Source organism: Dendrobium catenatum, unplaced genomic scaffold, assembly GCF_001605985.2.
Source record: "Dendrobium catenatum unplaced genomic scaffold, ASM160598v2 fragScaff_scaffold_30, whole genome shotgun sequence".
NCBI lineage: Eukaryota > Viridiplantae > Streptophyta > Magnoliopsida > Asparagales > Orchidaceae > Dendrobium > Dendrobium catenatum.
The window spans coordinates 367,668-394,857 of NW_021318492.1; the positions used below are offsets into that span (position 1 = coordinate 367,668).

The following is a 27,190-nucleotide window of genomic DNA, read 5'->3' on the forward strand; positions in this document are numbered from 1 at the left end:
GAAATTCTGGAGGAGATGATGAGAAAGCTCATTGAAATGCTATCCAAAATCTCACCGACAGTTCCAATTACTAATTCTAATCAAGATTTGATCGTGATTCTCTCGGCCGAATCTAAAGGGAAAGAGATTAGACGAGAAGAGTTTGACGAAGAGAGCTCCTTTCATCAAGTGTCACCAACTAGGGCTTCGATAAGGGGCGGAATAGGATTTTCGGAAAGAGGGATAACAAGAAGTGAGTGTTATAGTGAGGGTGGTAGGGTGACTGACCACTATGGGAGACTGTTTGGGCATGGGGAGTAAGACGACTGGAGGAGAGGGACGGGCCGAACCATGGGGAGTGGGTCATATGAGGCGGATGGAAGAAAGGCAAGATTCCCACTCTCAATACATGGCGGAAGCATGGAGGGATCACAACAATAGCTACACTGGAGGAGGGAGAAGTTATTGGGGCAATGACGATCTTAGGGTGAGGAAGTTGAAGGTTCAAATGATTGAGGGCATTGGAAAAAAAAACTTTTGATACACTGGAGGGTGCAAATCCAACTGTTTTGGCTAATAAAGTTGCAAAAATTGTTGAAACTATTGATAATGATGAATCAGTTGCACCTGCAAGCCTGGGGATGACTGCAGGTCCTATAGTTCTTGAAATAGTTAAATATTTGGCAAGGAAAAATGGCTTTTCAAAGACTGAAACAAAAAATTCACTGTCGACTGAAAATTTGACTAAACGACTATAACAGCTTGTTAATTCTCATCCTGTTTTACTGTTTATGGAAGGAAATCTTGAGCAAGTGTAGCCGTAGGGTGGTTGAATTTGGAAGTTTTGATATACTATCAGATGAAGATATCCGTGAGGGCATGAAGAAGTTCTCTAACTAGCCAACTTTTCCTCAACTCTGCTGCATGGGTGAACTTTTTGGTGGTTGTGATATTGTATTGCCAGGCATGAAAGTGGAGAATTGAATGATGTTTTTCGAGATCATGGAATCCTTCTTATTTCAAAGGAGAACATGCCATATTCTTGAGCTTAGGGATCTGAAAATGCGAGAACAGTTGGCTCCACAACTCTTATTATTGCTTTAGCTTCTCGATTGGTAACTCTCATAAATTCAAGTCCTGTTGTACTGTTCATGAAAGGAAAACCTAAAGAGCATAAGTGTGGTTTTAGCAGCAAGGTTGTTGAGCTCCTCAAACGAGAGAAGATTGAGTTTCAGAGCTTTGATGTGCTTTCCGATGAGGAAGTAAGGAAGGGCCTGCAAACTTTTTCCGATTAGTCTAGCTTTCCCCCGCTTTACATAAAAGGTGAGTTAATTGGAGGATTTAATATAGTACTTTAGATGCATAAGAGTGGAAGGTTAAAGAAAGTTCTGGCAGAGAAGGATAATACACATCAAAGAATCTCGATTTTCATTTACAATAGCCTTGAATTTCTTGTTAACATTGGCACAAACAAAAGGTGGTGCTGAGATGCTTCATTCAATCAATCTTTTTCCTTTCCCGAAGGTTTTACTCAACCATCTGTTGGATAAAACAAAACTTAGTCCTGAAGTGGGTTGTTTCTCCACTAACTATGACAAAAATAACATGTACGCACACCTACTGTGTTTCACAATTGCAATAATCTCCTCAAGTCTACGGACATCATTGGCAGCTCTTAGGCTTTTTGAGCATGCTCTGTTACTCATTGGTTTGTGGGGTAGATGTCATAGATGGAAAAGCATGAAAGAAACGAATTTTGAAGTAAGGAGGAAGAGCATTCATTTTTGGCATTTATAAGCAAGGAAATATAGCATGATGGAGACCTATCTAATAGCACAATTCCTCTTTTCTATTTGCCAACTTTGAAAAAAGAGGATGAGCTAACTGAGAAGCCCTCTTTTATTAGCACTAAAAATGGATGTGCTATTAGTCCAGTGCTTCCATGACAATATTTTTCATCCCACTTGGAGGATTAGGTGAGTCTTTGGAGTGGAAGTATTGATATGATTGGAGGGGGCAGCCAACCTAGCCATCTGATCCTGCATGGACCGAACTAGCCATCTCACATCTGGCTGGGTAGAACCTGGAGCAAAAAACATGGAAAATTCGGCCCCCCTTGTGGGGCCCAGCAAAGTTGTGATTCATTATGTTAGGAGAAGAAATATAGAGAATTATTCATAGAAAAATTTTCAATTTGAATTTAAAAACGAGAGGGAATATTATTTAGGAATGTTTCTTAAAATATGTTTAGTTGTTTAGGAAGGTTTCTTAAATCATGTTTAATTGTTTAGGAAGGTTTTATGTATGATTTTGTGTTCTAGTGCTATTTAAGGTGGAGTTGTCTAGGGTTTAGAGTGTGCTATTGTTGAGTTTTATGTTCTTAGTGTTTGTTGTGAGTTCCTAGAGGCGTCCAGGTCTTGTGAGAGAGACGATCTACCTCTCTAATATTAGATCACCTGTGCCTTGCTTTCATATTATAGAAATAATAAAAAATCAGCCATTGTTTTGGGCATTCTTGCAGTTTTCTATTGATTGATTTGTTGTTTTTACTTCCAAGTTGTAACGTACTCTCACAAAGATAAGATGCTTCACAATTGTGCTTCTTTTACTTCTGAAGTAGAAGTATTCGAGGTCGTGATTTCTAAAACACATTTCTCACACTAACAAAAAATATGTTTTGAATAAGAAAAGCAAAAAGAAAAAACTTCATTAACAAAAGGCTAATCATTGTTTTTTCTCGTTTTGCGCGGAAGTTGAAAAAAACTGCTTTTAGAAAGTTGTCTGAGAGCTATTTCAAACCCTTCCTATCGAGTCTGTCATTCTTTCCTACATTGAAATCAAATTTGAAGAAAGGTGTTTTTCCTAACAAATGAAAGTGTTTTTAAAGAGTCAAAATTTACATCCTATTGAGAATTTTAACGATTATAACATAAAAGTTTTTCCAAGAGGGTAGTTAGTAGTGAGAAAAGCAAAAGCTATGGCTCATCATGAATTATGTGATAGGCTTGGTGCTTTCGAAAAGTTAGAGTTATCTATAATGGCTAATATGATACTAGTCAAGTTTGTTCCATTGGACCCGAAGATAATATCTTCTTCATGGAAGATGATGACATCAATGAAATATGAAAATGCTTTTTTGGGAAGTTAAGGAAGAAAATATTTTACAAGAATATAATGAACAAATTTGTTAGGCATATTGCATATTTATTCAAATAATTGAGTTTGAGTCCTTAGCTTTGAAGAAGATGCATTAAGGTAAATATTTTAGTTCAGAGGAGAAACTTATTGAAATTTAATGGATTATGGCTAGGGATGCAAATAAACTGAAGTGAGTTGGAGCTTGGTTAAGCTCAAGCTTGTTTGCTAAGATTTGTTTGAGTTCATGCTCAAGCTCGATTTGAGTATTTTTGATAATGCCACTCTTGGTTTCTTTATAATTATGATTGTTTAAGTTTGACTTGAGTTCAATTCAAATGTTAATTGTTTAGCTACTTGTTTGTTCAATTAATGAGCAGTACTATCAAGCATATTAATGAGCAATATTATCGAGCAACTTGTAGTTGTCCAAATAAGTCTTATCGAGCCTATTAATTGGCCTCATATTGGGCTTAAATGATACTGTAACTGAAGAAGCTATTGAATAAACAAGTATTTTAATGAATAGTAACAAGTACATTATGGTCATTGACAAAATTAATATAATATAGAAAAAAAAAGTATAAAACTTCCACATAATTACATGCCATTACTACCGGCGCCTACCTCTTTTGGAAGACATTTTGGGAGTGCTAGGCCTGCCCACCACCCCCGAAAGGAGTGCATGGTTGGTGTCAGGTGACATCGCGGCCAGAATTTCTAAATCCTATCATGCTCTTGGCGGCTTGCATGGGGTACCTGCACCAGAAAATTTAGGTCAGCTAAAAAAAACATACTTGATTGCATCACGCCATGTCTCTGACGAGGCATCTCCTCCACGCTCTAAGCGGTATGCACCGTCACACCTCACAGCAACAAGCATGCCACTCATGAGTCTACCACTGCACCGTAAACACTGTTGACGAGCTTATTCTCACCACACTCGAAAGGGTGTCCATAAGTGTCTACCTGCTGCACTGAATGTGGAGTCCACTCGCATCGTTGTGAACATTGCGACATGATTCTTCCTCTCGAATTGAAGGAAAGTTGTATCTTGCAAGTGCTTTTCGTCCGTCATCGAAATAAAAGTGTTTGCAGTGTTTTTTTTTCCTACGTTTTCTCTCAGGTTTTTGTGCAGTTGGCTGTTTTTCTGCTGTGGACAGCAGTTTTTCCTTTGGATCCTCTTGGTTTTGGTGTGAAACACTTGGAAATCCAAGTGTTTCCTATCAGAAACCTGCAAGAAAATTTACACATAAGCATATATATATATATATATGCTAGTCTACTAATGATATGCATGTATATACATTTATTCATTTATTAGGAGGCATGCTTGGTGAGAGAAAAATGCTCTCTCTCTCTCTCTCTCTAGAGAGAGAAATAGAGACCAAGTGAGGTTGATAATTTTTTATGAGAGGGGATTTCAGCCTTGTTGTCGTGAGATAATGAGAAAGTGAGGGAGGATCGGGTATTAATCAACCTGAAATGAGAAGCTACCAACTGGTGCTCTTTGATTTCTTAAAAAAATCACATTTTCAAAACCTTCAAACTCTTCCCGAGAAAAAAAAAACATGGAATATATGCTAGGGCCTTTGTTCTTATATCGACACAGTAATTTACACAGCTCACAATGCAACAACATTTATATCAAACAATAAATCTTACAGCAACAAGCCTTAAGTTTTCTGCCATCCGTTTCTATCAACAATATGTAGAACGATTAATAACTATGAAAGCTAGTCAAAATTTATGCAGAAAATTTGAAGTCTCAAGTACAATCAGCTAATTTTTAATACCATTTAACACATTGCTATGATTAGCAGGACATGCATTCCAATCCTCTAATGAATAGGTAGAAATGAAATTGAAGCACGGTGGAGTAACATAAACTGTACAACTTGGGTGCGTAGGTTTTTTTTTTTTTTTTTTTTTTTTTTTTTTTTTTGAATGCACTAAAGAGTCGGAAGTATTGCTGGGCTTTGGAAGTGGGCTGATTGGTGGTTGGATTTGAGGGAAAAATGGAAAATAGATTTGGAAGAGGAAGAATAAGAAGAACAGAAAAGAAAGAAAAAAAATGAGATGTAAACCAATTACTGGCGGTCAGCGGTGGTCATATTCGATGGTCGGCGGCTGGAAGGTGAGGCAAGCTTGGGGCCGTGCGAACTTGAGAACAGGATATGAAGAGAGGAGTCAGACACTATGACATGAGGGAGAGGTGATGTGAAACGGGTAGGAAGGTTTGCTACTTTGGAGGATTTCAGCCAGCCGAATGTTCACAATCCCAATTTTGCCCAAATAGGATCAATGAAATCTGGAATTCACTTAATGATGCTCTTGAACAATAGATGGCAAGGAAGAAGTTCTCTTATGCAATCCTGTAGGGAGAAGAGACCAACTCAAAACCTGAAATAAGTTTCAGGTTTTGGTGTGTAGAGGGGAGGACGTTGGGGGAGAAAAACTCAGGATTTTGGGCTTTGGACAGCCTTAGAACTCTCATGACAGCAAAATAAATCCAGCAGGGGGCTCAGCTTCAGCAGTCACGGGAAGGATTTAATGGAGGAGAATGGAGTTATGGGAATTGGGAAGTTATGCCAGCAGGGGCGGATGAAGGCCTGATGTGAAGCTGGGAGGAAAAGGGAGTATTTCCTAATTCCAAATCTCAGATTTTGGAAACTTAAAAGTTTTGGCTGAATTTGAATTATTTCCTAAACTTGGATGGGTGGTTTCGGAAATAACAGCAATTGAAATCCCATGGGGAGAGGGGAAAATCTCAGATTTTGAAATTATTTCCAAAGAGTTTTGAGTGAATGAGGGAATTAATTAGGAGCATTAATTGGCTCTTAATTAAGCAAAGGAAGGAGGAAGAGGGGCCGACCTAGGAGAGAGGAAGGGAGAGGGGTTTCATTTCAAATAAGTGGGCCCCAATTACTTAAGCGAATTAATCCTTAAATATGAAATTAAATTTCAGATTTAAGGCTGCGATTAATTCCTTAATTAAAGGGAGGAAATTGAGGGGGCATTTAACTCCTAATTCAAATTTGAATTTTGAATTGGAGAGTTAAATCCTTCCAAATGTGAATCAAACCCAATTAGGAAAAATTTCAAATTTGAAATCACACAGAGATCTATGAGAGTTGAACTCACCAAGAGATCAAGAAAATATGAACTCACAAAGAGATCAAAAGTAGAAATTTTCATTCATCATAATCATCATCCTAATACAAGAGAATGAGCCTCTATATATAGGCCTCAAGAGAAATTAAAAGACACATTTGCCCCTTGGGCTTACATAGACAAGAGGGTAAAAAGGGAAATTGCGAAACTAAATTAAATACACTTAATAATGAAAATAAAACAAAGTGATCTCGGTCGTCGATCTTCAGCTCCTCGGATTGGCATGGACGGTTGGATGTCCGCATCAAGAGGAGTCTTTGTGCATGAGATGAATAGGAGGCGGCTGGGTTATATAGAATGAGTGTGAGGGAATAGAGTTAGGGCTAGAATAGGTTTATGTTATTTGCTATTACATTTTTACTATTTCAAATAAGCAAAAATTAAATTGGAGGGTAAATCATTTCACTTGTAATAAAAAGTGTGGAGAAGATTCCAGATTTGCATTATTCTGAATTTTTTTTATAGTTTAATTATTTAATTACATATATACAATAAAAATATTAGATTTTTTAGTTTTAAGTTAAAATAAAGATAAAGTTAGTTAGATTAATAAATAAAAAATTATTTTAAGCTCATATTAACTCGCTTGCTGAGATTTGGTTGCTAGCGCATGTCAAATTTTGCTCGAGTTTCGCGCATGCAAATAGAATTTTTGTAGATTTTCTCTTGTTGGTGCTCGGACAATATGGGTGTCCTTTTGTAGGTTTTGGGATGTTCCGGACGTGCCTGCCCTATCCGTTTCAAATATGCAAACAATTAACCTCTAATAAATCTACAAAATATGAAATTTGGACAACAACCACAACAGAAGGAATGAAAAAAAAATTCTTCCAACTCAAATATAATTGCCAACAAAGTTTTTTATCTATATAAATATTAATATCGGGGTTCGTGCTAGGATTCGACGTTGGGGTTTGAAGTCACTGTGGGTTCGACGTTGCTAGGGGTTCGAAGATATTGACGTTTAGAACCAGGGTGTCGAAGCTTGGCTTCGGGGTGGGGTGGGGGGTCGATGTGACACTACTCGGTTAGTAGATTTTGATTTCGCATCATTTTTTTATTATGAATATAGCCTTTCGCCATCCTTCGACCTTCCACATTTACTTATTTTTTCCGTTATTTTTTAACAGTGGGACTAAATTGATCTCATTTTAAAGAGTAGAGGGCCAAAATGGTCCTTTAACTAGTTGGGACCATTTTGGTCCTTTTTCATTATATATATATACGTGCGCGCGCGTGCGTGCCCGAATAATTATATTATTAAATAAAAAATGTTATCCATGTGAAAATCTTTGCTAGTGTTGAAAGAATCCTCTTATCATGCCATGTTGCATTCAGTGTCAATCCCTCTTGCTTGGTTTATTTGTGAAAAGTCCTGTCCACAACATAATAAATCGAATCTAAATGAAAACACTTTGCTTGACTCCCACTCTCATGAACTCACAAGTCCTTCCTCACGTGCTCTCTAGCAAAAAATCTCTAGTCACAAACTCCATCTCTATCCTGGAACATCTACTTTTCTCCAAGTGAAGCTGTTTTCTCCTCTTGATCTCAACTACCCTCATGACCTCCCCACATCACTCGTACCCACGCTTCTACTAACATGAAAACCCTTTCTCCCTCATTCTCTTGCCCTATTCCTATTAACTAACTTCACTCTCTCTGCGTATTGCCTCCTTTCAATGTTGGACAAGCTTCTCTTCTCCTCTTAGCAATCCAAACCTTCAAAGTCATCTCAACCCTCATGCAACCTCCCTGCTCGCTTTTGTTCAATCAATTCGCACGACCCATTCTCTTCTCCTACACGAAGCCATTGATAACAAAGAAGCTAGGAGTTGTGACAAGAGCTATCTATCAAAGGCAAGATTTCAAGTTGTCATTTTTTCTATTTGGCAGAAGCTAGCCACGAAATAGCTCTTATTGCCCTTCCTTCAACTCCTATGTTTCTCTGTCTCCTTCTATAATCCATTGGTAGTCATCTTTCCAACACTCCTCCAGTATCAACTTAACAACTCTAAGTTCTATCTCGGCCAACAATTCACTTCATCGATAGGGTACAATAGCCTCTCCATCGCGTCCTCGTCCTTCCTTTCATACCACCACTCGTCAACTCCATAAATTTGTTGTCTGTAAACCTACAACCCAACCCAATGTCAACCTTGCAAAAAAATATCACCAATCTCCCCACACCTATAAGGCTATAACACCACTCGACCACCCGCCTCTCCTCCTCTCTCCTTTTAACTCTTGCTTCCATTCTCTCTCTCTCTCTCTACGAAGAAAAAGAGGGCCTCAAATAATAGAAGGAGAAGAGTGTTGAGTGTGTTCTTCAACCTTGCCAACATTCGTTGCTTTGCCATCAACAAAGCTCTTCAACCTTGCCTTGTACTCGTACACGCTATTACAACACAGCAGGAAAATTCATGAGTATTGATGTGCATTGTTCTAACATGACAAAGAAACCCCTACGTACATCTTCATTTAGGCAATTTAAAGCAAATGCACATTTTTTTAAGCATGATGGGTTTGAAGACCCCCAACCGAGATGTATTAGATATCGATCATGTTCGTCTTCTTAAGCATGGTGGGAAGCCTCAACACTCCTTGTATATGTCTCCAATGTGAGGGCAGTGCTAGGAGGTTGCTGAAATTTTGATTGAAGAAATATGAAAATAACAAATACAAGAGACTTATGAACACAAATGCTACTAGAATGAAATTAACAAAATTATACATTATAAGTATGAAAATCAAATTATAAATTGAGTTTTTCAAATAAAATGTCATTTCAAAGAACAAAGTTGAGCATGCGAATGAACTTGCATTGGACTAAGAAATTCACTTACGGGAAATAATATAATATAACCTCTTGAACACTATGAACACTCTTTAATGCTCCTAAGTGGTAATTGGAAAAACTCAAATGAATGTAATGAAATGAAACAAACTATGACGACTATTTATAGGAGGAAAAATTTATTCATCGTGGGTTCCTTTGCACAAAACTACACGTAATTTTGATGAGGACATCGATCAGAGGTTCAAGCATGTGTATCGTCGGAGACAGCGCAGATCGACGGCTACGATCCAGAGTCTTTACTTTTGATGTATTTTATGTTTTATTTAATTTGCATTTCCGTTTCCTAGTTTACCCCTATGGGGAGTGTTTTCTTATTGTGGCCCTAGTTTACCCATATGGGGAGTGTTTTCTTATTGTGGCCCAAAGGGCATTTGAGTACTTTTCTTTTCTTTGTGTTTGAGACCTATATATAGCGGTCTTATGCTTTGTAAAAGGGTAATGAATATTTGAATGAAATTTCTATGTTGTTTCTTCTTCTTCTTGCATGAGAGCTAGAGAAGGGAGAGAGCTCAAAGGGGAGCAATCGTAAGGCCCACCAGTCGTTGGAAGAGTCCGTGGCTCGTGGTTAAGTTGTTTTATCTTGTTTGTGCTTCCTTCATTCTCACCTAACACCTAATCCCCACTCCGCTTATTTTCAAGTCAAGCCCCAACGCCATCCCGACGACTTCTTAAGGAATCAACCGTCGGCCTCTCCCTTAGCCACCGGCCCCTCCTCCCCAACCTCCCCCCCAACCCCCCCCCCCCCCCGCCCCCCCCCCCCTCCCCCCCCCCCCCACGTGTTGAAAATTTGAAATTTCAAAATTGTTTGAGTTCCAAACTTTCCAAATTTGTCAGACGCCATATTATGAAAGTCTGAAATGTCATTCAATCTAATTTCAAATTAGATTGGATAACTTTATTTTCACCCTAAATTGGAACTCTCTATTTTGGAAACCTTGTAACTCCCCACATCACCCTCTCCCCTCTCACCATGCCGCCGGCCCCATGAGGGTTCCCCCCCCCCATTGATTGCTCCTTTAATACCCCCATCCGATTTGAAATTAAAATTGATTTCAAATAACTTTCCCTCCCAATTTACTTAATCCTGAAATTAATTTCAAGATTGTGAATTAATTCCCTCCTCTCCCCTCTCTATGCCGCCGGCTTTGCTTGGGATTAATTCCCATTAAATGCCACTTTATGGCATTGATCACATGAGGTTTGAAATTCAAATCCCAAATTGTTATCCCTCCAATTTGACTTAAATCTGAAATTATTTCAGATTTTTTTTTGGATTAAAGTCCACCCACACTCAACCTAATCACCTCCTCAAATCCTAGCCCCTTCCTCTTGAACCGCCGGCCCATCTCTTCCCTCTTCTCCCACCACCCTCTCTCCCTGCTCCCTCCCGTGGGAACTTTGAAGCCAAGAGAAGAAGAAGACGACGCCTCCCCATCTCCACTTCAATGTTGAATGGCAAATCCCGAACTTGAATGGGACTTGTGTTCGACGCCGACGGAAATCTCAACATCCTACGATCTCCGTTCTTCGACGTGGGATTTGAGCACGACGCCACCGTTGGAGATTATTTGGATCGAGTTGTCCCTACTCTTGCGAGCGTCATCGATCGTCAACTTCTAAACTACGATTGGAGCATCAACAGTCAACCACTCCCGCCATCCTCGCCACCGTCAACCTTTCCGTGGTTCAAGGCCGTTGGGGTTGCTACCGTCCTGATGGCATCGTTGGGTATGCTAAAGACCTTCTTCCGCTAAGCCCTACTTCGAGTGTGAGTGAGCAAGGTAACTCGTTGTGAATGTTCTAAATATTAACCGTGAGATTCTATATTATTCCGCATTTGTCTTATTGTGATAATTTCAAGATCTATCGCCAATTGTGTCCAAACACAAGTTTGTAATTGCTTATCATAATAACTTTGACAATTGAAAACTCTTGAACCATCTTACGATACCTTAATCTTAAATTAGCACACTTTGTGATTCTTTATAAATTTCATGTGCAATTCTTGATCGTATCACATCAAATTTGCAAGCAAAATTATGACATTGAAATCTGTAGAATATTCCAACTCCTAGCTTACACAATCGAATTTTTAATATATACATGCAAACATGTAGAAGACATTCTCTAAAATCTCAAAGTGAAATACTGCACCACCTTAATGATAACATTTGTACAAACAACAAAATTCACCAGAAAATTTGAAATTTTTTTCTTCAAATTGTGCAACATTACTAAATAGCTTGCAGAATTTTGAATGCATCATGTCAAAAAGCACATAGACTTACCATACAAGTACATTGATAAGCATACAAGTGCACTAATGAGCAAACGAATGCATTGTATAAGTGCATTGATAGCTGTGCAAATGCCCCAAAAGACATGCACACCATACAAAAAAGTAGTTGAAATCAATTATTCAGTTGAGCTTTGACAAATACACTAATCATCCTAATTTGAAGTTGGATAATGCTGCAAGGACTAAAAGCACGAGAGAGTAAATTTCTCCTCTCTGAGAACGTGCTACCCCTTTTAAAAGTGAGTGTCCTTTTCTAAAAAAAAATCATAAAATCCATTTTACATATGAATTCAGGTTCTGACGTTATTTGCAAGATGCCCTTGAGAAGGCCACTCTGCCTAGAAAGTAGTCATTAGTCATGCTCTTCAAGTTTGATCTTTCGCATCCCAATGATTGAGTTGAAATGATTTGAATATCTTGACAGACATCTACACCATAAGCTTAAACATGATATTTTTATTTTATATTTGCATAAGGCCTTTCATGACTTCCTAAATGAAAACTCACTTTTAAAATGCAAACTCTTAGTTTCAAATCTATAGGGTATAATTAGAGGGTTAAATCTTATAGACCTGATCCTCCATATGTGGGCCAGACTTTATAAGGTTCTAGATATCTAAATAAACTTAAATAATATGCAACACTCACACTCAATCCTTTACGAGCAATGAATCATAGGAGGTAGGGCTCCAAGCAATCTAATGCTATCATTAAGATACCCTTATGATGGGCATATATTGTAGATCATAATCGAGTTTTCAAATATTGAATATACATGATGTAGAAGTACCACTCCAATGATGGCTACATTAACATAAAATTTCAATTGGAGGAAATGTTATCATCAAAATGTCCCAAATTTCAAAGCAAACTATTTGGAGCTTAAATCTTGATGAAAAAAATATAAAAAAACAAATATTTATAGAAATTTAAAAATAATTAAAGCAAAATTAGTTGCTTTAAGTTTAAAGCAACAATCATTCATCTTTCACAACAGTTTGTTAACGGTTACAATTAAGATAAATTTAACTCACAAAGAGCCAATTTCATATCAACTGTATCATTATGGTTACTTTCAAAAGATCTAATACCTATAAGTATGCCTCACGTGTCTTCTAATAAGATAATTTTGTCACTAAATAACACCAATAGATAATTATAATGGTCAGGGCCTTCTAATTAGATTGTTTCATCGTAAAATGACACCATTATATTATGATCATGGTCAAAACGTGAATGTTCCTCATTCGTTCTTCCCCCTTGAGTTGTATCATTTGGTGCAATTGATAAGGCACAAATACCTCTGTTAATTAAGGTCGATTTAAAGTTGCACCCTTAGACAAATATCCACAATAGGTCTGTAATATTTCATTGGATTATGCTATACATGACTGCCGACAAATATTCTTCAATTAGGTTGGGTTGGGTATCTCATTGACTAAATAGGTTAGGGTTCATGACAACCCATTATGACGAACCTTGTGATCTTGATTTTTTAGCATTCCCCAATTTAATTGACTACCTGTACTCAACTTAACTGTATTAGATTTAAGTACCTTGGATCCATTATATTGAAGAAAGCAAAATTGATGAGGAGATAAATTATAGATCTAAGATTTGATAGCTAAAATGGACAGGTGCCTTAGGAGTATTATGTAATTAGAGGTTATAACAGGGACTTGAATGTAAGTTTTGTAAAATTGTAATTAGGCGAACTTGGATGGATTTGAGTTTTTGGTCTAATATTGAAGCGTGTTTTGATAACTAAGTTGAGGCAAAAATGTGTATGTTATAGGTGGATGTGTGGCAAAATTAGGAAGTGTAATTAAGGAATGATTGTAGTGACTTTTATCATAGATAAAGTAATTGAAAATATACTTGGATAATTTCAGCATTTATAACTAAATGATAGAAAATAGACAACCATGAGATGGGTAGATCAAATTTGCGCTGCTGGTATTAAAAAATATACACATTTAGCGAGTAAATAAAATTATTGTCTGATAATTAGGAAGGAAATGGGCAGATTTAATGTAATGTGTAGAAATTATTCTAAATGATTTATGAAGAGTATGTTGGACACCTAATGCAACACCCAACTTTAGCGAATGGAAAATAAGAATTCATAAATCCAACCTTAGGCAACACCCAAAACCTGATATCTGAATTAATGTTTACTGTATGTTTTGGGGATTTTTAAATCTGCAGCTTTCATCAAACCAGGGAAGGCAGGGCAAGCAGGAAATATCGTTAAGTTATACTATCGTTTGGCTGACTAGCATGGCGCTTGAGCTTATCTGCTGAGCTTAAGTTATTAGCTAGTTAACTGAATGTTCTCGTGTAATACATGCAGCAGTTGTAGCCATGTATTTTCTCAAAAGTGCAGGAGTAGCGCAAGTGGTATCAAAGCTTATGTTTTGGCTGTCATCAAGTGGTCTAAGTCATTTTTGGTCCTAATAGATTTAGGAGCAGGAATTCCCATATCGTTATGAGTTTGATTGTGACACTTTATATGGTGAAAAGCTTTTTTTTTTTTCCCGAAGGGGTGGTACCGACATTGAATATATATTCTCATGTTAGACTGTTAGAAGTAGAGTACTTGTCATGCATGTTGATGTGGGTTGAGAATCATTCTTTTAGAAAAATGGATGTTGGATGTTGATTTTTTTATTAAATATTTCTTGGTGCACTAACCAAATAACTTGTTTCTATTCTTATTTTGTAGAGATACTCTACTGAGCATAGCAAAACATTATGAAACTGGAGAATCTCTTCCTGAAGAAGTTTATCAAAAACTTCTTGCTGCAAAAACGTTTCGTGCTGGCTCATTGAGTCTTCGACAGGTTGGTTGTCAACCATAGCAAGTTTTAATAAACATTATTGCATTTTATCAAAAATTATTTCCAAAGAAACGCTATTATGATCCAGATGAAGTTATGGCCAATGTTATTCCTTGTCAAGGAGTTTATATAATGCACTAGGAAAGCATATGGATATGCTTTGGGTCATATATTGCCAGTACAGCTCTTGTATTTGCCAATAAAATTTACTGCTTGTTTGAAGCGAAGGATGGAATTGACATGCTTATTAAGCTTGTTCAGCATATTGGTGTTTATTTCTTGGAAATTTGATGTAAATAAGTTTTTACTTTACCGCTGGAAGGGAAAATCCTGTCCTCCTCACACTGAATCTTTTAATTTGATTTAGGAGCTAATTTCTATGTCCTATCAGTTTAGACTCTTTGATATGTTCATTGATGTGATAAATGCTTTTGATCTGCGTTTTCTAATTTGAGTCATTCATGGAAGCTTACCAGCTTTGTTTCGTTCTTAACTAGAATGTATGTGCAGTTTTATTGGGCTTTTGTTGAAGTGTTTTTATTGTCTGATGTATTTCAATGCTAGGTTTTTCCCCTTAAAACTTTTCCCAATTGGCAGATACGATTTGCTAGCATGGACTTGGAACTGCATACAAAATATATTCCTGGCGGGCCTGAATCTATCTATGATGTTGATCAAAGAGTAGGAAAGAGAACACAAGTTATTCCTCCCTTGTTAGAAGACAGATTTCTTTGCAGTTTCAGCCATATATTTGGAGGTTTTCCTTGCTATTTTTCTGATTGTTTCTTTTTTAGAGTTCTCTTTTGCTAATCCAAAATTTATTGTGCTCAATTTTGTTATGTTTGGCTTATAGGTGGATATGCAGCTGGATATTACAGTTACAAGGTATGAAATGAGCCTTGATTTTTCCTCTTTTCTCATGTCTTGCATTTAGTTCTTTTTCATTCTCAAATAATGGGCATTGGAAAAATTGTCTTGGATACTCGAGCATAATTAATTGAAGTTTTTGTCAAAAATTGAAATAATTCTTATGTTGTTATTTGCAAAATTATATTTTGTTTAGTATCTTAAGGGCGGCATCCAATTCTCCCTGTAGAGTGGTCAAAGAGATGGGAAGTAACAATGAATTTAAAATCACTCGTTGGACATGATGAAAATTGTTTGATAGCAGTCGGAGAATCACTATTGAATTTTTTATCATGCAACCTCCATGGTAAAAAAAAAAAAAAAAACTTATGTTTGGACCAAGAATCAACGAAGGGATGAGAGACCTCATATGTTAGACTAATGTTTAACGACAGAGGGATTTTCCTTTAAACTAATTCAGACCAAAGATCAATGACATGGGTTCTTTTATTCAGTTAGGCCGAAGATTGGTAGTGTTCGCTCATTTTTTGAATCAACTTGTCTTAATTTAATAAATAAATAAATAAGTTTCAACTCAATTTTGACCCAAGTTGATTCAATTTAATTAGATTTGACTCAATTTTATTTAAAATCAGCTCAAATCGATTAAATTGTATCAATTAATTCAATTTAATCGATTTATTTTTTTATTCAACTTTAATTTCTTCAATTTGAGTCAAATCGAATAAAATTAATTTAATTGACCCGAATTAAGTCGAACCGAGTCAAATCACATCAATTTGAATTAATTCAAGTTGAATCGAGTCAAATTGCTTTAAATTAAATCGAGTCTAATTAAGTTCTATTGAGTCAAATCAAATTTATTACAGTTGGACTGACCAGAATTGTGTCAAATCAAACCCAAGGTGAGCTCAGCTTAGCTTGTTTAGTTTTGCCATTACCCAATCTAGCCTTTCAATACCCTGATTTTGGTTTTATCTACCTTCCCAATCAGGAAATTTCCATCAGGTGGTTGAAATTGCATGCAAAGCCGCAGTCTTATTTTTCTCAATCTCTACACCTACTAACAATAGGGAATAAAAATTGGGGATAGAAGGTCTTTGGCTTGGAGAAACTAGGAGGGAACTTGATAGGAAACACTTGTAGATCTCAAGTATTTCCTATCAATCTCTGAAAAACAGCGAAAATCCTCCACAAGAATTCACACAAAACCAAGAAAATAGTAGAAAATTTGTATTATTTGATGAAATATAAATGGAAAATAGCAAGATACAATTGATCCTCAATTCGAGAGGAGGATCAATCTCTCCCAAATCTCTAGATGCCGCTAGAGCCCAAAGAAAATCTAAATCTAGGAGATTTCAAATTCCAGCCAAATTCAAGATGCCCTAACCCTAGGAAAAGAAACTATTTAATGCATACAATTCAAAAGGAAATCTCTAAACAGTCCCTACATTCATATTCCATCCTAAATTTCCTCAAAAATCCTTCCTAAAACGCCTCACGTTCGGAGAAATCCACCTTTGTTTGCGTAGGCCGGTCCAGTCGGACCGGATGGACCGATCCAATGGACTAGTCTAACAATACTCCCCTCCCAAAGATCCACCTTCTCCTCAAGGTGGAAGGATGGGACTTTGTTGATAGCTTTCTTCAACTGCTCTGTTAGTGGCCATGCTATTGTCCACTGAAACCAAGCTAAAGGTTTTCCTTCCAAACATAGGTCCGCTGTCCCCAGTCTCTCCTCCTTCGTCACCCCATTCACCATGAGATACATCTCTGCCCGGTACACCCACCCATAAGCATCATCCCTTTCCAATACTGGCATCCCCAACTTCCTCACCCTAGGATCACTACCACAACAATATCTTCTTATTCTAATGTAGCGATTGTCGTGATCTCTCCATATTTCCCCCATGTATCGAGGGTGGAAATCCCTCATTCATTCTCTTCGCCTCCAATGACCACATCCTCATGGTTCGGCCCGTCCCCCTCCTTCGGTACTCCACTTCCCTTGCCCAAAAGGCCTCCTATAATGGTCGACCACCCCACCTCCTTCACCACGAAATGCCCTTCCTGTTGTCCTCCCATCCGCTGAACCTATTCCGCTCCTTATCGAAGCCCTAGGAGGTGGCTCTTGACCCCCTCTTCCGATGAGTGGCTCCCCTTTCCCAAAATGCCTCTCATAGTGGCCGGCCGCCCTACCGCCTCCACCAAAAGATTTCATCTTTGTTGTCTTCTTATCCAGAAACCCTGATCCACCCCACCCCTTATCGGAGCCACAGGAGGTGGCTCTTGATGAAAGAAACTTCCCTCGTCAGACTTCTCTTGTCTGATCTCCTTTCCCTTCGATTCGACCAAGGGAATCCTGGTCAAATATTGATTAGGGTTAGCCATTGGAACTACTAGTGAAGTGTTTGTTTGCATCTCCAAGAGCCTTCTTAACATCTCCTCCACCCTTCTAAAACGATTTTCCATATATGAAAATTTTTCTCCCCATGTAAAGAACTTCTCCAAGCCGGTTTTAAATTGCTCCATTTCGCCTTCCAACGCCTCCATCTTCTTTGTTAATTGGATCTAGGCTCCAATTGCAAAACAACCAAGATATCTTATTTTTCCGCCCAAGAAAGTTCTATGATACCAATTTGATCGGAAACACTTGTAGATCTCAAGTATTTCCTATCAATTTTTTAAAAATCCTGCAAAAATCCTGCAAAAATCCTTCACAAGAATCTACACAAAACCAAGTAAACAATATAAAATTTGTATTATTTGATGAAATAGAAATGGAAAATAGTAAGATACAGTTGATCCTCAATTTGAGAGGAGGATCGATCTCTCCCAAATCTCTAGACGCCGCTAGAGCTCAAAGAAAACCTAAATCTAGGAGATCTCAAATTTCAGCCAAATTCAAGATGCCCTAGTCCTAGGAAAACAAACTATTTAATGCATACAATTCAAAAGGAAATCTCTAAACAGTCCCTACATTCAATTTCCCTCCTAAATTTCCTCAAAAAATCCTTCCTAAAACGCCTCACAAATGCCATGCGTGCGTTCGGCGCGTATATATATATACTCAGCATATGTACGGGATTTGGCCGATCAAGCGCTCGGAAGGGAGAAAGTTACCTGCCCAGCTAGCGAGCTCCCGTCCGATCAAAATGTTGTAACTTTCAATCGGAACAAGGAGGGAGACGGAGGAGGGGTTCGGCCGGAGCTGGTGTCGGGTTAGGGCAGAGGAACGTTTGACCTGGGCTTGCGATCGGGGGCTTGAAGTCGGAGATGATCGTGTGAGGTGGAGAGGCGTGCGGCTACAGGTATGTGTATCGGTCTCTCTCTCTCTCTCTCTCTCTCTCTCTCTCTCTCTCTCTCTCGGTGGAGGCGTCGGAGACGCAAGGAGGTCGAGAGGAGTTCGGCCTGAGGTTTTTGCTCGAACAGAGAGGAGAAAGGGAGATGGGGGTCGAGCGTCGGTGTCTGCGATCGGGAGAGGGAGAAGCTCGGGATCGGCAGAAGGAAGCAACAGCCGAATGATCCCCTTTGAGTCGGTATTTAACGGCGGGAGAAGGAGCGAAATCGAGGCCGTCGTCGCAGGTTTTACGCAGGAATTCCGGGAAGTGATGCAAACGACGCCGATTCAGCAGGATTCATTGCGGGATTTCTGCAGTATTTGCGTAGGTATGGATTTGAGCGTGTATTTTCATTTTTTTTCTCTTTTTTTTGTTTTGATTTGATACTGAGGTCAACAAAGATCAACATTTGGAGAGAAAATAATGGGTTGAGATTACATAGTAGGATGAGTAATGATTGGCTCAATGACTATTTAATACCTTACTTCAAAAATTAAGTATTTAATTTTATTCCTAATGAAATTCTAATGTAACATTTTTGGAAAAAAAAAAGTTTGATAAGTTTATAAGCATTACTCATTTTATCAATTATAATAGTATATTTTTATTTTTTTAATAATAATTTATTTATATGATATGTTTGCCCACCTTTAAAACAAAAGCAGGTTCCGCCCCTACACTTATCCCACTCCCTATCTCTCACTCGAAGCTGTGCCAACTCCCCTCATACCCTCTTAGATGTAATTAGAAGTAAAGATCGATTCATACTATTTGTTGGAATCGGATATGAGTGAAATTGAAGTCATGAATTAAACCTTTGCGACATGGTCCCTTGAGAGCTTGCCATGTCCCTCTAATATTTGGCAAGGTTTGACAACCTCTTACCAATTTGCTTAGTGGCACAGGTTGGCTTCAAATTTCAAAATGTATGGCATCTATCGACTATGCTATGTTGACCTCCAATTGGTCTCTAGCCGGCTCTAGTTAGGTTATGTTTTGGTTGGGCTCTAGCAACAAATAAGAATTTAGAGATGCATCCACCCAAATAATGGTTTGAAATTTATTGTTAAAACTGCATCCAACCAAACAAAGGGGATTTAGTTTGGCAAAATCTTTAATTCAAAAATAGTGTTTGCAAATTTTCATTAGAATTTTAATTTTCGTTCAAACCAAATGAGACTTTATTGCAAATATGATAAGATTTCACGATAGTATCATCAAATTCAGTTGGTGAACAATTTCGCTTGATGTTTCATTTATCATAGTCTGCTTGTTCTTTAAATTGTTCTTATTATTGCAAATCATATGAGTTTTGAACCAAAACTTTGGGTTAATGGCTTCTACTTGGTTTTCAAATCCATGAAGAAGACTTGTTGCTAATTATTATGCATGCGAATCTTGAATGCATTGCTGCAATCTCCCTTGTCCTCTATTCATCGGAAAATTAAAACAAAAAATTACTGACTTTGCAGTGGGCAGAGGTGCTTTCAGCAGACGCTTTTTCGGCATTTGAGGATGCTGGGTTGGACAACGAAAAGGTAATTATTTTGGTCTGGTTCTAGATAACAGATTATTATGTCATACACCATATCGATCTTTAGCTTATTCAAGCAAATTTTGGAACATCTTTAATTGTGCAACAAGGCCCTACATGGGGTTCTGGTTGGGTCCCCATTGGGTACCCATGCTTTGCTCGGACAGGCTTTGCCCACCCAACACCCACCCATGGTGACTTTTAGGATGTCATACACACCTATACCTACCAACTTTCCATGTTTTTTGAACGCAGTCTTGCCACGGATTGATGACCTTGAGGCTTGTTGCTCTTTGCTATGATTGTAAACTTTCAAGATGCATATCAGAATTTACCGTAGTCACAACATGGTTAAGTGCTGCACATTACGTAGTGAGGATTGCAGTAATATAAGATATACAGTAATTAACAATGTAAATCGATTTATTCACCGATGTTGAGTACCCATACATATCCACCCACATGGTCATGGGCGTACCCCATACCCACCCATCACCATTGGGTATTGGTGGGTACATGAGTGGGTGTGGGTATGAGTACCCGATGCAGGGCTCTGTTGTGCAATCTTATGGTGTTTACTTATTTATTTTTGCAGCTGTTCTACGTTTGCCTTGCTTCATAAGTTGAGATCACAGCAATGTAGTTTTGATTGCTTTTCATTAGAATCTATTCATGTTTCTTTTGTACAATCACAATTATTTTTCTTGTAATAATTCATAATTCCTAGAGGAAACCAAACCAAGATTTGAAATGCTAAGTAAATTCAAAGTTTAGAATTCTCCAAATTCAACTTTGTGCTTTTTGCTCAACCATCACTAGGGAATAACAGTTGCTTCATAGAGTTTCTTGACAGCTTCTTCGCTATGCTTCAAAGTTAACAAAATGATTTGTTGAGTTATTTCTACAGTTTTCATATCTTTTCTTTGGGCCTCTTATTTTCATAATAGCCTTTCTATTACTCACTGAAATTATTCTAATTTATGTTAATTGGATTGAAAAAGTTGTAATATTCTTTTCATGGAATTTGATAGGCTATCAAGGAAACTGGTCGGAGGTTCCGAGAAACCATTCTCGCTCTTGGAGGTGGGAAACCACCACTTGAGGTAAGATAAGCAGATGGCTTAAAATGCCTTTTAAAAATCATCTCTATCCTCGATGCTTTGTTTTAATCTGTTTGGGCTACGAGCATTTTTTATTTTGTCTTTGACTTCCCTTTTCTATTTATGTAGTTGTAGCTGCCGTATGTTCATGGTTTTTTTTTTTAGAAAAAAAATTAAGATTTTCCTATTCAATTTGTATCTGGATGATAAGACAAAATGTTCATAATTTTTTATTTTGTCTTTGACTTCCCTTTTCTATTTATGTAGTTGTAGCTGCCGTATGTTCATGGTTTTTTTTTTTAGAAAAAAAATTAAGATTTTCCTATTCAATTTGTATCTGGATGTCTGGATGATAAGCAAAATGTTCATAATATAAGATAAATGTTCAAAATTAAAAGACATTTAAACATTAATAAAAAAAACAATACCATATAGATTGATTGATTGTCTTAACACAAAATTTAAACATTTGTCTTGTAACTTTGAATATATTATCTTATCATCCTTATCCTGATATAAATTGCATCATAGTTTTTTATCCATTTTAATAAAAAAAACAATACCAAATGGATTGATTGTCTGGTTTTCTTTTCTTATTTGCTTCTCTGTCTTTTAACTCCCATTTGATTGTTTCTTTTCTCAGGTTTTCATTGAATTTCGCGGACGAGAACCTTCACCTGAAGCCCTACTTAGACATAATGGGTTGTTGCCAGTTGCCGCTTAAGGTTTAATCGATTTCTCAGTTCTACCGCACAAATATGTAGTGAAGAGTCCATTATCTGCTTGCGGTTTCTGGGACGTCAGAAAATAATATAAAACTGTCCCAAATGAAAATCTTAGTAACCCAAATGGAAATCAGAGAACTTTTCTCATTAGATTATGACCGCAAAGATCCCTATATTGAAGAACTCGCAAATTAAAAGAGTGACATCAACAAGGAAAAAAGATTCATCTGAAAGAATATTTTTAATAAGTCACATAGAATACTAATATTTGCAGACGAGGCAATAATTCACTGCTTTTTAAACAAAAAAATTTGATGCCAATCATTGCTAGGACAGGATAAGAAGAGAAATCTTCTAGCATAAGACAAATAAGTTGTCTTTTGCTATATATTAGTGCATATCCAACTGAAAACTCCATTTTTTACTGTAAAATATAGTAAAACTCTAAAATGCGGTAATTATGTTCCAATCGAACTCTATTTTGCCGGCTTTATCATCTCGTTTATGTGGTAACCGTTTTTCTCCATTTTGCTGCCAAATTCCTTTGACACATACAAATTTAGTGGATGAATGGTGTGACGTCAATATTGGTGTCATACTGTTCACCCGCGATGAAATAGTAGCAAAATTGATGCTCGGTTGGAGTGGCAGAAGAACGGCAAATAGCTGTTCTATTGGAGATTATCTTATAATATTTTAATATCAATTATTGCATTATAGATTGCCCCCCAAAAAAATTATCTCATTATAGCACTCCTGCAAATTAGAAAGTAGTTGGCAGACTCCAGTTTCCCACTATCATTGACATACAAGAGCAGTTGAAGCTCATCTTGATCTATTAGTTAAGAGTTTTAATCCTTAATTAAAAAATTTTAAGCTCAAATCTTATGTATTTGATGTGTGTATAAATTTATCTTAATTTAACTTTAATTAGGCAGATAGGAGAAAAGAGAGAGACTTTGTTTTAAATTGGAGAAATTATTATGTATGGGCACCAAATTGTTCGAAAATAAATTAGGATGCTCCACGTCATCCGGTACACAGCATCATGTGGTGCATCCTAATTCGCCTCCAGACAACATCCGCCTGGTGACTGCAAGTAATAATTTCACCTCCACCTCCCCTAACTAAGCTGTTGAAGACTGAAAATTGATTGGAAAGGACTCTTCAGAAGGCAAGCTGTCCAAAATTAAACAAAATTTGCCTATCAGCTAAGTTCCAATTTTTTTGATAGCTATGTGGGTGTCTGGTAAGCATACAACACAGCTTCTGATGTGCTTGACAGGATAAAATAACTCGTGAGCACAACTGTTCAAGCTAATAATTTAAGCTTTAGTTGAGCTTATTGACTTGCGTGCAATTTCATTTCAAATAAATTAATTTAAAATATATGAATAATATTTTATTTTAAATATGTAAATACAAATTCATTATTTAATTAATTTCTGTTTTATTTTATTTTCTATCTGTGAGATTACTTACAAAAATTTCTAGAAATATTATATATATATATATATATATATATTCATTGTGATTTGCGTTCATAGGTTTTAGTTATTTGTTAATCATATTAATAGAACACCCCTCTCACATGTCTAGAACGTCCATGGGCGGGGCTTTCAAGTTAGCTCCACGAAGCCAAAAAAAGACAGAGCAAGCTGACACCTAGAAGAAAACTAAGAAAAGCTGACATCAACTTGGATAAGCTTATTAAGAACGCGTCACATTATTATTATTTTTTTGTATATGTGATGTGGCCGCTCAGATTTGACTCTGAACAGTCTGGTGTCCACACAGAATAATTCCTCAAACTCAAGAGCATTTTTTTTTTTTACATTTAAGCGAAGCAAACTCATAAATATATCGTATACATAAAATTCGAGCGCAATATCTCTAGATTGATAGTGTAAGCTCTGAACCAAGAGAACAAGATAATCTACATGAAGAGCATCAATTCCTCCCTAGTTAATGGATGATTGCACATACTATCGGGTGTAAACAACCCTAATCTGACTAATTATATTATTTATTTTTGTTAATTTGTTTTAAACTTTTTTTCATTTAAATTTGGCTCACATTAAAAATTATTTGTGAATAATTTGTTGACACTCAATTAATTTTAAATTCATTTATTCATTTTTCATTTGTATTTGAGCATAATATTGGCTATTTAAAGAGAGACATGAAATTAAGTTGAGTGTTGCAAAGATGAGGATGCTCAAGTGGGTGAGTAGCTTCACTGTTAGAGATAAAATACAAAATAAATATATACCTGAAAATGTTAGAGTAACTGTTTATGTCTCCACTACCCCATATGTACTAATTTCATTTTTATGTAAGCAAATATACACTATCTTGATTTTATTTGTTTGCTTTAATTAGTTGTTGCTTTGCTAGTTTCTCAATCAGCTGTTAATAGTCAATCACTATTATCGTCCACCACTATCATTTTACTTTATATTATATTTATTGTATTTCAAGCCAAATAAAAAAAAAATTATGCATTTTTTATACTCATTCGAATAATTTTAAATATTTCAAATACACTACACCTTAATATTTCAAATTCAACTTACAAATCGCCTCATAAAAAATCGACCGCAATAGGGGCAGCATTTCATCAAATACAAGCCACAGAAGCTATCCAAATTCGTATGCAGTAAGATTTAGGCTTTGTTTGGGATCGCTTCTTTACTGTTTCTTAAAATAGTTTTTTAGCACAAAATTTTAATTTTTATACTAAAAAATTGCTTTAAGAAGCAGCAAAAAAGTCATCCCAAACGAGTTAAATTCCATCAATTAACACTAATAGATACCAAAATTATTGAGTAGAGGTAAACAGAGTTCAGAATACCACAAGCGAAAATATCCGATGAGCCCACCCAAAGTTCACAACTTACTCGCCTGAGTAGTCGGACTACCGCGTTTTCCACCGCCGCCGGCGAGCGGTCCAAGTTTCTTCGCCATATTCCTAAGAACATACTTCTGTATCTTACCCGTCGACGTCTTGGGCAACTCCGGCTGAAAAACCACCGTCTTGGGCACCATATAGTGCGGCATCTTCTCCCTGCACCAAGCAATCACCTCCGCCTCCGTCGGAGGCGGCCCGACTAATCCTTCCTTTAACCCAACAAACGCGCACGGCGTCTCTCCCCAATACTCATCCGGCCGCGCCACCACCGCCGCCTCGTTCACAGCAGGATGCCCGTACATTACGGATTCTACCTCCACGCTGCTGATGTTCTCTCCGCCACTGATGATCACATCCTTAGATCTGTCTTTAATCTCCAAATACCCGTCGGGGTGCATCACACCGACATCGCCGGTGTAGAACCATCCATCCTTAATTGCCTTCGCCGTCGCCTCTTTGTCCTTCAAATACCCCAACATCACATGCCCGCCGCGCAGGACAACTTCCCCCATCGTCAATCCATCCCACGGCACGCTGCGAGCGTTGGCTTCGTCAACGACGTCCATCGTCGTCATCATCGGCGTCCTCACCCCCTGCCTTGCCTTCATCCTCGCCCGCTCGCCTGCCGGCAACCGGTCCCAATGATACCCCTTCCAGGCGCAGGACACCACCAGCCCGGCGGTTTCAGTGAGGCCATAGCCGTGGCTTACAGCGAATCCGAGGGATTCGACGCGGGCGAGGACTGCAGCGGGAGGCGGCGCGCCGGCGGTCAGGATTTGCACGGTTCCGTGGAGGCTGCGGCTGGCGGTGGGTGGAGAATTTGCCAGCATGTTTAGGACCACCGGGGCGCCGCAGAGGTGGGTGACGCGATTGTTGGCGATGGCGGCGAAGACAGCTGGGCCATCGAATCGACGGAGGCAGACGTTTGTGCCGGCGACCGCGGCGACGCCCCACGGGAAACACCAGCCATTGGCGTGGAACATCGGCAGGGTCCATAGGAAAACCGGGTGATGCGGGACGCACCAGTCTATGAGAGAGTCCGTGGAGACGAGGAAGATACCGCGATGGCAATGAACGACGCCTTTCGGCGCAGATGTCGTGCCGGACGTGTAGTTCAGGATCATCGGAGACCATTCGCTCGTCGGCCGAATCCACCGGAAATCCGGGTCTCCGAGACCTAAGACCTTTTCGTAGGTGAGGTCGAAGCCGGTGAGATCACTGTCATCTTCGTAGGGATCTTCGATGGGGATGAGGAGAGGGGGGCGATGATCGGCAGGGAGGAGCTCGAAGGCGGAGCGGGCCAGAGGAAGAGAAAGGATGTCCACGAAGAGGAGACGGGATCCAGAGTGGCGGAGGAGGACGGAGATCGTCCTCGAGTCGAGTCGGGTGTTGATGGTGTTAAGAACTGCCCCGCTCATCGGCACGCCGAAGTGCATCTCGTACATGGCGGGAATGTTAGGGGAGATAACGGAGACCTACTTCGATCAATTTAATGTTAGATGAATAAGGGTTAAAATGAATTGGGGGAAATTGAGGGGAGAATGGAACGAACCACGTCACCGGGGGAGATGCGGAGATGGGAGGAGAGGGCGGAGGCGAGGCGGAGGCAACGGCGGTAGGTTTCCGACCAGGTGTAGACCTTCTGGTTGTAGACGACGGAGGGGCGGTCGCCATGAACGATCGCGGTGCGTTCGATGAAGCCTAGAGGAGAGAGGGGGCTGTTATTTGCTGAGTGGGGGCCGAGTTGATCCATGGCGGCGGAGAGAGTCGTTCGTGTGGTTGCCGGAGGAACAGGACGGTGTAAGAGTGAAAAATGGAGAATTTGCTTTGGGTTCGAGAAAGAGTGGGAGGAATTTATGGGGATTGGGGAGCGACAGAGCTTGATAGGTTGGGGTCTCTTGCCGTGTGGAATAAGAGCCTCCTTCCAATATAGTCATAGAAAAAACACAACTACACAAATCTCCTTGGCCTATTGGTTGAGAGCTTAGGCTTTCAACTAAGAGGTTCAGGGTTCAAGTCTATGTGTATGCGTAGTGTGTGTGAGTTTGCCTTAAATGGCCTAAATGTCCCAAAAAAAAAAAAACACAACTTTTTTGTATCTCCATTAAAAGTTGAACAAAGTTGTCTTAAAATTCATTAAAAAATATTTTGAGACAAATAGGTCATACGTTGTATTCAGACAAATGACCTGAAGCACGAGGGGAAGGCAAGGTGAATGAATCCCTGCATAAATTTTCCATTTAGAAACCTTCGCAGAAAGAGCATTAATGATTTTGCTATGGATGAACTGAGGAGCAGCTTCAGAATTCTCAAAACGACTATCATTACGTTCCCTCCAAAGAAAGTATACATAATAGTAGATCACAAGAAAACAAAAAAAAAAATTACCTAGAGAATTCAAGTGTTGTAGATCACCAATAAA

At 38.3% G+C, this 27,190-nt stretch overlaps 2 protein-coding genes and 1 pseudogene across 2 annotated transcripts in view; 2 read left to right on the forward strand and 1 right to left on the reverse strand.

Moving 5' to 3' along the window:
• LOC110103892 (probable cytosolic oligopeptidase A) overlaps positions 1 to 22,160 on the forward strand; it is a 48,621-nt gene extending 26,461 nt beyond the window's left edge. Inside the window, exons 12-17 of the mRNA XM_020832771.2 lie at positions 14,173 to 14,290; positions 14,885 to 15,044; positions 15,141 to 15,172; positions 19,971 to 20,036; positions 21,064 to 21,135; positions 21,776 to 22,160. Of these exons, the coding sequence (XP_020688430.2) occupies positions 14,173 to 14,290; positions 14,885 to 15,044; positions 15,141 to 15,172; positions 19,971 to 20,036; positions 21,064 to 21,135; positions 21,776 to 21,856 (529 nt within the window). The 3' untranslated portion in view covers positions 21,857 to 22,160. The remainder of the gene's footprint in view (positions 1 to 14,172; positions 14,291 to 14,884; positions 15,045 to 15,140; positions 15,173 to 19,970; positions 20,037 to 21,063; positions 21,136 to 21,775) is intronic.
• Positions 290 to 2,141, forward strand: LOC110103711 (annotated as a pseudogene).
• Positions 22,161 to 24,390: 2,230 nt separating the features above from the next.
• On the reverse strand, positions 24,391 to 26,661 carry LOC110103879 (probable acyl-activating enzyme 5, peroxisomal). The gene is made up of 2 exons (XM_020832748.2): positions 26,321 to 26,661; positions 24,391 to 26,243 (listed from the first exon to the last, which is right to left on the reverse strand). Exons 1-2 carry the CDS (start codon positions 26,519 to 26,521, stop codon positions 24,747 to 24,749), a joined length of 1,698 nt encoding a protein of 565 aa, XP_020688407.1. The 5' UTR covers positions 26,522 to 26,661; the 3' UTR covers positions 24,391 to 24,746.
• Between the last annotated feature and the right edge of the window lie 529 nt (positions 26,662 to 27,190).